At 51.0% G+C, this 12,500-nt stretch overlaps 1 protein-coding gene across 1 annotated transcript in view; it reads left to right on the top strand.

The window, feature by feature from the left end:
- The window catches only part of man1a1 (mannosidase, alpha, class 1A, member 1), a 135,836-nt gene that overhangs the window by 76,943 nt on the left and 46,393 nt on the right, over positions 1 to 12,500 (top strand). The window contains 1 exon segment of the mRNA XM_080526510.1: positions 1,076 to 1,260. Coding sequence (XP_080382636.1) covers positions 1,076 to 1,260 — 185 coding nt within the window.

Below are 12,500 nucleotides of genomic sequence, written 5' to 3'. Positions count from 1 at the left end.
TGCTCCAAAGCGTTTTACAACGGCCTCTCATTCACACACACATTCACACACCAATGGCGGCAAGCTGCCATGCAAGGCACCGGCCCGCTCACTGGGAGCAATTTTGGGGTTCAGTGTCTTGCTGAAGGACACTTCGACATGTGGCCAGCCGGGGCTCGTACCGCTGATCTGCCAACCTTGTGATCATTAGACGGCGACTCTACCATTTTGACTGGGGGTGCCCACATTTCTGCACCCCGCTGTGTCTGACGTCTGTCTGTCTGTGTTCAGGTGTTCAGGAGGACACTGTGTCTGACGTCTGTCTGTCTGTCTGTCTGTGTTCAGGTGTTCAGGAGGAGACTGTGTCTGACGTCTGTCTGTCTGTCTGTGTTCAGGTGTTCAGGAGGAGACTGTGTCTGACGTCTGTCTGTCTGTCTGCCTGTCTGTGTTCAGGTGTTCAGGAGGAGACTGTGTCTGACGTCTGTCTGTCTGTCTGTGTTCAGGTGTTCAGGAGGAGACTGTGTCTGACGTCTGTCTGTCTGTCTGTGTTCAGGTGTTCAGGAGGAGACTGTGTCTGACGTCTGTCTGTCTGCCTGTCTGTGTTCAGGAGGAGACTGTGTCTGACGTCTGTCTGTCTGTCTGTGTTCAGGTGTTCAGGAGGAGACTGTGTCTGACGTCTGTCTGTCTGTGTTCATGTGTTCAGGTGTTCAGGAGGAGACTACGTCTGTCTGTCTGTCTGTCTGTCTGTGTTCAGGTGTTCAGGAGGAGACTGTGTCTGACGTCTGTCTGTCTGTGTTCATGTGTTCAGGAGGACACTGTGTCTGACGTCTGTCTGTCTGTCTGTCTGTGTTCATGTGTTCAGGAGGAGACTGTGTCTGACGTCTGTCTGTCTGTCTGTGTTCAGGAGGAGACTGTGTCTGACGTCTGTCTGTCTGTCTGTGTTCAGGAGGAGACTGTGTCTGACGTCTGTCTGTCTGTCTGTGTTCAGGTGTTCAGGAGGAGACTGTGTCTGACGTCTGTCTGTCTGTCTGTGTTCAGGTGTTCAGGAGGAGACTGTGTCTGACGTCTGTCTGTCTGTCTGTGTTCAGGTGTTCAGGAGGACACTGTGTCTGACGTGTCTGTCTGTGTTCAGGTGTTCAGGAGGACACTGTGTCTGACGTCTGTCTGTCTGTCTGTCTGTGTTCAGGTGTTCAGGAGGAAGGCGGTGGAGTTGGGGGAGAAGCTGCTGCCGGCCTTCAAGACCCCCACGGGCATCCCCTGGGCCCTGCTCAACCTGAAGACGTGAGTACACACACACACACACACACACACACACACACACACACACGCTGTAGGAGGCTGTATGAGGCTGTATGAGGCTGTTAGAGGCTGTAGGAGGCTGTTAGAGACTGTTAGAGGCTGTTAGAGGTTGTCAAAGGCTGTTAGAGGCTGTAGGAGGCTGTTAGAGGCTGTAGGAGGCTGTTAGAGGTTGTCAAAGGCTGTTAGAGGCTGTAGGAGGCTGTTAGAGGCTGTAGGAGGCTGAGGGAGGCTGTAGGAGGCTGTAGGAGACTGTTAGAGGCTGTAGGAGGCTGTTGGAGGCTGTAGGAGGCTGAGGGAGGCTGTAGGAGACTGAGGGAGGCTGTAGGAGGCTGTAGGAGGCTGTTAGAGGCTGTAGGAGGCTGAGGGAGGCTGTTAGAGGCTGAGGGAGGCTGTAGGAGACTGTTAGAGGCTGTTGGAGACTGTTAGAGGCTGTAGGAGACTGTTAGAGGCTGTTAGAGGCTGTAGGAGGCTGAGGGAGGCTGTTAGAGGCTGAGGGAGGCTGTAGGAGACTGTTAGAGGCTGTAGGAGGCTGAGGGAGGCTGTAGGAGACTGTTAGAGGCTGTTAGAGGCTGTAGGAGACTGTTAGAGGCTGTAGGAGACTGTTAGAGGCTGTTAGAGGCTGTAGGAGGCTGAGGGAGGCTGTTAGAGGCTGAGGGAGGCTGTAGGAGACTGTTAGAGGCTGTAGGAGGCTGAGGGAGGCTGTAGGAGGCTGTTAGAGGCTGTAGGAGGCTGAGGGAGGCTGTTAGAAGCTGTTAGAGGCTGAGGGAGGCTGTAGGAGACTGTTAGAGGCTGTAGGAGGCTGAGGGAGGCTGTAGGAGGCTGAGGGAGGCTGTTAGAGGCTGTAGGGGACTGTTAGAGGCTGTGGGAGGCTGTTATAGGCTGTAGGAGGCTGTTAGAGGCTGTAGGAGGCTGTTAGAGGCTGTAGGAGACTGTTATAGGCTGTTAGAGGCTGAGGGAGGCTGTTAGAGGCTGAGGGAGGCTGTAGGAGGCTGTTAGAGGCTGTAGGAAGCTGTAGGAGGCTGTAGGAGGCTGTATGAGGCTGTTAGAGGCTGTGGGAGGCTGTAGGAGGCTGTTAGAGGCTGTTAGAGGCTGTTAGAGGCTGTTATAGGCTGTGGGAGGCTGTTATAGGCTGTAGGAGGCTGTTAGAGGCTGTAGGAGACTGTTATAGGCTGTTAGAGGCTGAGGGAGGCTGTTAGAGGCTGTAGGAAGCTGTAGGAGGCTGTAGGAGGCTGTTAGAGGCTGTAGGAAGCTTTTAGAGGCTGTTAGAGGCTGTTAGAGGCTGTAGGAGGCTGAGGGAGGCTGTAGGAGGCTGTTAGAGGCTGTAGGAGGCTGATGACCTGGTGTCAGAGGACAGAAATGTCTACTAGCTGTGTTGTTGTTGTTTCAGTAAACAGAGCGTGCGTGCGTGCGTGTGTGTGTGTGTGTGTGTGTGTGTGTGTGTGTGTGTGTGTGTGTGTGTACACTGACGATAGTAGAAGAACAGATCCAGAGTGACATGTTGCCCCTGGACGTCCTGTCCCCAACTCCCCCCTCCTCCCCCTCCACCCTCACCCCTCCTCCCTCTCTCCTCACCACAGCCTGTGGTGGTATGATGAAGAGAGAGAGAGGGAGAGAGAGAGAGATGGAGTGTGTATGACACAGAGATACAGTATGTGTTTACATTTACATTTAGGGTATTTAGCAGACTCCTTCATCCACAGTGACTTACGACAAATACATGTTGTCTAAGTAAGTCAATCATCTACCCATCAGTCATCATAAGAAACAGTAATCTATGCTAGGACCAGGGGCCATTGGCAGTTACAATGCTAGAAGAAGGAAAAAAATATATCATTAGAGTAGAGAAACTGTACAGGAGGGTAGAGGGGGTGGAGAGGTTTCAAGAGGGACAGTTAAGGTGTAGCCTGGAGAGATGGAGGTCTTTAGGAGGGACAGTTAAGGTGTAGCCTGAAGAGATGGAGGTCTTTAGGAGGGACAGTTAAGGTGTAGCCTGAAGAGATGGAGGTCTTCAGGAGGGACAGTTAAGGTGTAGCCTGAAGAGATGGAGGTCTTCAGGAGGGACAGTTAAGGTGTAGCCTGAAGAGATGGAGGTCTTCAGGAGGGACAGTCAAGGTGTAGCCTGAAGAGATGGAGGTCTTCAGGAGGGACAATTAAGGTGTAGCCTGAAGAGATGGAGGTCTTCAGGAGGGACAGTTAAGGTGTAGCCTGAAGAGATGGAGGTCTTCAGGAGGGACAGTTAAGGTGTAGCCTGAAGAGATGGAGGTCTTCAGGAGGGACAGTCAAGGTGTAGCCTGAAGAGATGGAGGTCTTCAGGAGGGACAGTTAAGGTGTAGCCTGAAGAGATGGAGGTCTTCAGGAGGGACAGTTAAGGTGTAGCCTGAAGAGACGGAGGTCTTCAGTCTAAGGTGGAAGACAGGTAGTGACTCTGCAGTCCTGACAGTGGTGTTAAGCTCCTCCCACCAGCGGGGAGCCAGGATGGTGAAAAGTCATGACCGGGTAGCGTGACTGCTGCCTCCACGTAGATATGAGAGAGAGGAAGGGAGAATGATGGAGAGAGGGAGGGAGAGAGGGAGAGAGGGAGGGAGGGAGGGAGGGAGGGAGGTCGGAGGGTGGGGTGTGTCTCCAGGGGACAGCTTGTCAGGGTGTATTGGCTTCTGGAAATTGTTTTCCACAGACGCTAAACAACACTGCCTTCTGGGTAAACGCAGCCTGGAGTGTCTAGAGGCTGGGGGGGGGGGGGGGGGGGGGGGGGTAGTCTGTCTCTGTCTGTCTGTCTGTCTCTCCTGTCTGTGTGCCTGCTTGTCGGTCTATCTATCTGTCTGCCTGCCTGCCTGCTTGTCTGTCTGTCTGTCTGTCTCTCTGTCTCTCTCTGCCTGCCTGCCTGTCTGCCTGCCTGCCTCTATCTGTCTCTCTCTGCCTGTCTGCCTGTCTGCCTGTCTGCCTGTCTGCCTGTCTGTCTGCTGCCTGCCTGTCTGTCTGCTGCCTGTCTGTCTGCTGCCTGTCTCTATCTGTCTCTCTCTTTTATTTTTTTTATTTTACCTTTATTTTACCAGGCGAGACAATTAAGAACAAAATTATTATTTACAATGCCGGCCTGCAATAAGGGGAAAGGGGAGGGGGGCTGAAAGATAAAACATGTTAAAAACAAAGCACAATAAGTATTAAACACATGCAGGTAACACAAACAATACAACAAAAGCACTAACGGACATCAAGAATGGAATACAACAGTAAGCACAAAAAGCAGACAGGCAACACAAGACAATACAATACAACAAAACGCACTGGGACACAGCCAAAAAGCAGACAGGCAACGCAAAACAATACAATACAACAAAACGCACTGGGCCACAGCCAAGCAAACACAACAATACAGCAGTAAGCACTGATACACAGGGAAGACAATGATACAACAATAAGCGCTGGGACACAACCAGTCAACACAGAGATACAACATGGACACTAAGACAGCCAGTAAACAAACCAATACAACGATACACACTGAGACACAGTCAAGCAAACATAAATACGGTACAACGATAACCACTGAGACACAGCCACCAAATACAACAACAGCAATAAGCACTTACGAAACAGGCCAACAAACATTAGAAAACAGTATTAACATTAACACAGAAAAGCTTAAAAGCAGAGAATGAGCAGACATGAGCGTATGGGGGCATAAAAACAAGTGCAGGTGGACAGAGGGGGTGTGTAAAGGGAATGAATACAAGTGCTGCCCTACAGAGAAGAGAAGCATGTGCAGGAATCAGTGAGGGTGTCTGAAATAGTGAGTCTGAAGGCAGAGAGGGAGATGAGTTTATCCAGTTTGAGGGTTTTTTGCAGAGCATTCCAGTCAGAGGGGGCAGCAAACTGGAATGATGCACGGCCAAGGGAAGTGGTGGATTTGGGAATTTTTAGTTGGATGTGGAGTGAGGATCGGGTGTTGCGAGTGACAGGCAGAGGGTGAAGCAGGAGACACTGATAGGGGGGTGATAGGTGGAGGAGGGTTTTATAGATGAGGGTGAGCCAGTGCATGTGACGGCGGGTGTGAAGGGAGGGCCAGTTGACCAGGGAATAAAGAGTGCAGTGGTGGGTACTGTAGGGGGCGTTAGTGGCGAACCGGATGGCGGAGTGATACAGTGTGTCGAGCGTGTAGAGTGTAGCTTTGCATGCAGACCTGTAGATTGTGTCGCCGTAGTCGAGCATGGGGAGAATGGTCATTTGAATGAGGGTGCGTTTAGCGGATGAAGTGAAGGAGTGACGGTTTCTATAGAAACTGCCTGCCTGTCTCTCTCTGCCTGTCTGCCTGTCTGTCTGCCTGTCTGTCTGCCTGTCTGTCTGTCTGCCTGTCTCCATCTTATGTCACTAACATCTGTATCAGGGACAGATCAGAGAGATGATTGTCTGAGTTATTAAAGTTGTGTTTGACATTAGACACAAAGCTTCCTGTCACATGGTAGCTTATCTCCCAACAACAGGAAGGGGTTTGTCTTTAAAGTGGAATTTATGTTCACAATGAAAGAGTAAAACCTCTCTCTTCCCCTCTCTCTCTCTCTCTCTTCCTCCCCTTCTCTCTCTCTCTCTCTTTCTTCCTCCCCTTCTCTCTCTCTCCCTTTTTTTTCCTCTCTCTCTCTCTCTCTTCCTCTCCCTCTCTCTCTCTTCCTCTCCCTCTCTCTCTTCCTCTCCCTCTCTCTCTCTCCCTTTTCTCTCTCTCTCTCTCTCCCTCTTTCTCTTTCTCTCTCTCTCTCCCTCTTCTCTCTCTCTCTCTCTCTCTCTCTCCCTCTCTCTCTCTCTCTCTCCCTCTCTCTCTCTCTCTCTCTCTCTCCCTCTCTCTCTCTCTCTCTCTCTCTCTCTCTCTCTCTCTCTCTCTCTCTCTGTCCCCTGTAATCAGAGAGGATCATGGGTAGTCCCCAGAGAGGTCACGACACAGTTTGTAAGATAATAATTAAGACGCAGGTTGTCATGACGATCTGCTGTGCCGCGCGGGGTTCCATCGTGTCACAAATTAATTTCCCGGAACGAGCACACACACACACACACACACACACACACACACACACACACACACACACACACACACACACACACACACACACACACTCCATCATACACACCATCACACACACACCATCATACACACCCACACACACACACGCACACACACACCCACACACACACACCCACACCATCATACACACCATCACACACACACACACACACACACCATCACACATACATACATTTAGGTCCATATTTGGACACACATATTTGGACACAATTTCCATAATTCTGTCTCAGTAGGCCACCACAATGGATCTGAAATGAAACAGTCCAGATGTATTTGATGTAATTGAAGTCCAGACTTTCAGCTTTAATTCAAGGGGTTGAACAAAAATATTGTATGTAACATTTAGGAATTGCAACCATTTGTATACACAGTCCCCTATTTTCAGGGGCTCAAATGTAATTGGACAAATTAACATAATCATGAATAAAATGAAGCAATTTACCATGAGAGGAAGGGGGTTGTGGACTCATTTACCACTGGTACAGGGTTGTGAAAGGGGAAAACCCTGTACAGTGGTAAATGAGTCCACAACCCCCGCCCTCAAATGGTAAATTGCTTTTCTACAACAGCCACCACATAATATAACAAATAAATACACAGTTGTAACATTAAATTCATGCATTTACAATCATTCATCGTTTCAGAATACATATATCCTTCCGCCACAGAATATAAACAAGATCCACCATTGCATTGTAGGTCAGCACAGGTGTTCTTAATCAGATCGATTGGGAGGCGCATTGATACTGGAAATCTGAACAGTTGGGATATTTACCACTGTTGCTAGCCAATCAGAATCCAGTATCCAAACATGCTGTTGTAGAATGTTTGTTTTTGAATACTTTGTCAAGAATCCTTTGCAGGCAATGACTGCCTGGAGTCTGGAACCCATGACATCACCACATGCTTTGTGACACTTGGCCTCGAGCATTAAGTAAAGGTTGAATCATGTTTGGTCCCTTGAAAAACAACTACGTATTAAAGAGCTGTGATTCCTAAAGCCTACATCCCATGTGGATGTGAATACCCTCAAATGAAAGCTGAGAGTCTGCACTGTAAGCCCATATTCATTACATAACTGTAACTTTAATATGTTTTGGTAAACAGCTAAAGTAACACAAATTCTGTCAGTGTCCATATATGGACCTAACTGTATACACACGCGCACACACACACACGCGCACACACACACACACACCCCTCCTAACCCAGTTTAACACGTTCACCTGGAACGGAGGAAAGTTTGGTCTCTTCTGACACCTCGGCACTTTGGCCCACTTTAAATGGAGGGAGTCTCTACCTCCCTCTCTCTCTCTCCCCCCCTCTCTCTCTCTACATCCCTCCCTCTCTCTCTCTCTCCCTCCCTCTCTCTCTCTACCTCCCTCCCTCTCTCTCTCTCCCTCCCTCTCTCTCTCTACCGCCCTCTCTCTACCTCCCTCCCTCTCTCTCTACCTCCCTCCCTCTCTCTCTACCTCCCTCTCTCTTTCTCTCTCTCTCTCTACCTCCCTCCCTCTCTCTCTCTCTACCTCCCTCTCTCTCTACCTCTCTCTCTCCCTCCCTCTCTCTCTCTCCCTCCCTCTCTCTTGCTCTCGCTCTCTCCCTCTCTCTTGCTCTCTACCTCTCTCCCTCCCTCCCTCCCTCCCTCTGTGTAAGGTAAAACCAGTAACCCAGTTCCTCGGCCCGTTGCCCGGGGCGATCCTCCCCCTCCCTCCCTCCCCCACCTCCCTCCCTCCCTCCCTCCCCCACCTCCCCCGTTGCCCGCGGCGATCCTCCACCTCGTTCTCTAGAGACCAGCAGAGCCAAGCAACACGTTACTACTGAGAGGAGGGGGGGGGAGGGAGGAGGGGAGGAGGAGGGGAGAGGGGGAGGAGGGGAGGGGAGAGGGGGAGGAGGGGGTGGAAAGGAGGAGGGGAGAGGAGAGGAGGGCAGAGAGAAGAGAAGAGAGGAGCGGTAAAAGGAGGAGGAGAGGAGAGAGGAGGGGCAGAGAGGTGAGAGATGTTAACAGCTGTTGATATGAAGCATGCCTTCTATCTAGGCCTTTCTATGAGGTGCGGAGGGGGGAAATAAGTATTGAACACATCAACATTTTGTCCAGTAAATGTATTTCCAATGAGCCTATTATTCAAGTGAAATTTGCTTGACTTTGGTATTAACTCAAACTATCCAGACAACAAATCTAAACATTCAAGTCCACTGGACAAAATGTTGATGTGTTCAATATTTATTCCCCCACTGTATATGTCTATACTACTAGTTGATCTGTAGGGTGTGTGTGTGTGTGTGTGTGTGTGTGTGTGTGTGTGTGTGTGTGTGTGTGTGTTAGTGTTAGGGTGTGTGTGTGTGTGTGTGTGTGTGTGTGTCAGAGCCTTTCGTCATGCTTCTGTGTGTGTGTGAAGTAAGGCTTTTTATGTTTCTCTGAGAGCTAACCTTGACCCAGATCCATCTAGAACTCTCTCTCTCTCTCTCTCTCTCTCTCTCTCTCTCTCTCTCGCTATCTCTGTCTCTGTCTCTGTCTCTCTCTCTATCTCTGTCTCTCTCTCTCTCTCTCTCTCTCTGTGTCTCCCTATCTCTCTCTCTCTGTCTCCCCATCTCTCTCTCTCTCTGTCTCCCTATCTCTCTGTCTCTGTCTCTCTCTCTCTGTCTGTCTCTCTCTCTCTCTGTCTCCCCATGTCTCTCTCTGTCTCTGTCTCTCTCTCGGTCTGTCTCTGTCTCTTTCTCTCGACCTCCCCAACTCTTTATTTCATTCTCTATTTCTCTCAATCTGCCACACGATATCTTAAGCTCCTTCCATTTATTCCCTCCCTCCCCTTCCCTCCCCTCCCCTCCCTCCTCTCCCTCCCCTCCCTCCCTCCCCTCCCTCCCCTCCCTCCCTCCCTCCCTCCCTCCCTCCCCTCCTTCCCTCCTTCCCTGTGGCTCTGCAGTAAAGGCCAGTCATGCTCATCATCACCACCACAGCACCAGCAGAGAGAGAGAGACCTCAGGCTGCCTGCTGATAGGAGGGAGAGAAGGGGGGAGGGGAGGGGAGAGGAATGGAGAGGAGGGGGAGAGAGGGGGGAGGAGGGGAGAGCCCAGAGGAGAGGAGCGGAGACTGGACACTCACTGAAGCCGCTGATTGGTGGTTAATGGACCAGAATGCACAGCGGGGGTCTGATTCATCTGGCCTCGTGTCATTGGCTGTGGTGTGGCTGGCCCTCTCGCCTGATTGGCTGCGATGTGGTCATCCCTCTCGTGTCCTAGATTTCCCAGGGTTCCATCTGCTGGACCGGGACAATCCTCTGTCTTCAACAATGTTTTAGACCAAAATGGCGATCCATCAACCGCCTAGTCAACAACAGCTGCAGCGTCATGGAAGGTTGCGTCTATTAGAGGTATTACGGTAAAAGGCGGCTGCCTTCGTTGCTGGAGCAGATCCCCCCGCCCCTCATCTGGCGGTGGTCACAGACACTTGTCATTGGTGCGTCAGAGGACCAATCACAGTCTCCTGATGACAACGTTCTGGAGATGGTATTTTCTGCAGGCCAGGAAGTGCAGTGTACCGGCACTCAACCGTCTGTTTTGACGTCAAGATAGATACAAAAATGAATAAAGAAAAACATACGACACTGAGAGAGACCAACCCTGCTGTCTCAGAACCAGCCTGTCAGAGAGAGAGACCAGCCCTGCTGTCTCAGAACCAGCCTGTCAGAGAGAGAGACCAGCCCTGCTGTCTCAGAACCAGCCTGTCAGAGAGAGAGACCAGCCCTGCTGTCTCAGAACCAGCCTGTCAGAGAGAGAGACCAACCCTGCTGTCTCAGAACCAGCCTGTCAGAGAGAGAGACCAGCCCTGCTGTCTCAGAACCAGCCTGTCAGAGAGAGAGACCAACCCTGCTGTCTCAGAACCAGCCTGTCAGAGAGAGAGACCAGCCCTGCTGTCTCAGAACCAGCCTGTCAGAGAGAGAGACCAGCCCTGCTGTCTCAGAACCAGCCTGTCAGAGAGAGAGACCAGCCCTGCTGTCTCAGAACCAGCCTGTCAGAGAGAGAGACCAACCCTGCTGTCTCAGAACCAGCCTGTCAGAGAGAGAGACCAGCCCTGCTGTCTCAGAACCAGCCTGTCAGAGAGAGAGACCAGCCCTGCTGTCTCAGAACCAGCCTGTCAGAGAGAGAGACCGGCCCTGCTGTCTCAGAACCAGCCTGTCAGAGAGAGAGACCAACCCTGCTGTCTCAGAACCAGCCTGTCAGAGAGAGAGACCAGCCCTGCTGTCTCAGAACCAGCCTGTCAGAGAGAGAGACCGGCCCTGCTGTCTCAGAACCAGCCTGTCAGAGAGAGAGACCAGCCCTGCTGTCTCAGAACCAGCCTGTCAGAGAGAGAGACCAGCCCTGCTGTCTCAGAACCAGCCTGTCAGAGAGAGAGAAACCAGCCCTGCTGTCTCAGAACCAGCCTGTCAGAGAGAGAGACCAGCCCTGCTGTCTCAGAACCAGCCTGTCAGAGAGAGAGACCAACCCTGCTGTCTCAGAACCAGCCTGTCAGAGAGAGAGACCAACCCTGCTGTCTCAGAACCAGCCTGTCAGAGAGAGAGACCGGCCCTGCTGTCTCAGAACCAGCCTGTCAGAGAGAGAGACCAGCCCTGCTGTCTCAGAACCAGCCTGTCAGTTGAAAGATCCTCCGATTTCTACCTCTGCCGGCCTCTCCTGGGTTCTTACCTCTGCCTCCTGCCTGCTGCCTGACTCTCTGGAGACAACAGAGCCACCGATTGGTCGGTTGGTGTTCCGTCGTTTTACGCGAAGCAGGAAGTCAGGAACCGTTTTTTTTGTCTTTGTTGCATCATCGGCTAGATCATCTAATCAAGTGGATGAAACGTTCCAATTAGCGTCTAGGTGTTGCGTCGTAAAGCGTGCGGGGGGGGCGGGGTTGGGGGGGTGGGGGGGGTTCTCCTCTGTGAATCACAGTGAAGGGTTAGTCTGTTAGAACCTTCACACCAAAGGAGCAAAACGGGAAGCGAGGAGGAGCGAAACAGGAAACACGCTTCTGAAAGTCAAAGAGAAGAAGAAGACGTCGTGATTCTGGACTGACTGTGTGTGTGTGTGTGTGTGTGTGTGTGTGTGTGTGTGTGTCTGGCTGGCTGCTGTGATTCTGGACTGGTGAAGCTTGGCGTTGGAATGCAGTTGATGTTCACAGGCCTCGTTAATCGTTATCTATATGCTAATATGTTATCTATATGCTATATGACAGTGATGGAGATACACACACACACACACACACACACACCACAGGGACAGTAGGTCACCAGCGCAGCTTTCTAAAGGCGCAGCTGTCAAACTCCTGTCTGCTTCACCTCCTTAACACCACACTGCTTCACCTCCTTAACACCACACTGCTTCACCTCCTTAACACCACACTGCTTCACCTCCTTAACACCACACTGCTAAACCTCCTTAACACCACACTGATTCACCTCCTTAACACCACACTGCTTAACCTCCTCAACACCATACTGCTTAATAACCTCCTTAACACCACACTGCTTCACCTCCTTAACACCACACTGCTTCACCTCCTTAACACCACACTGCTAAACCTCCTTAACACCACACTGCTAAACCTCCTTAACACCACACTGCTTCACCTCCTTAACACCACACTGCTTCACCTCCTTAACACCACACTGCTTCACCTCCTCAACACCACACTGCTTCACCTCCTTAACACCACACTGCTTAACCTTCTCAAAACCACACTGCTTCACCTCCTTAACACCACACTGCTAAACCTCCTTAACACCACACTGCTTCACCTCCTTAACACCACACTGCTTCACCTCCTTAACACCACACTGCTTCACCTCCTTAACACCACACTGCTAAACCTCCTTAACACCACACTGCTAAACCTCCTCAACACCACACTGCTTCACCTCCTTAACACCACACTGCTTAACCTCCTTAACACCACACTGCTAAACCTCCTTAACACCACACTGCTAAACCTCCTTAACACCACACTGCTTAATAACCTCCTTAACACCACACTGCTAAACCTCCTTAACACCACACTGCTAAACCTCCTTAACACCACACTGCTTAATAACCTCCTTAACACCACACTGCTAAACCTCCTTAACACCACACTGCTAAACCTCCTTAACACCACACTGCTTCACCTCCTTAACACCAC

Source organism: Nansenia antarctica (assembly GCF_963989245.1).
Source record: "Nansenia antarctica genome assembly, chromosome: 3".
NCBI classification, from domain to species: domain Eukaryota; kingdom Metazoa; phylum Chordata; class Actinopteri; order Argentiniformes; family Microstomatidae; genus Nansenia; species Nansenia antarctica.
This window is presented reverse-complemented; position numbering and strand designations above follow the sequence as displayed.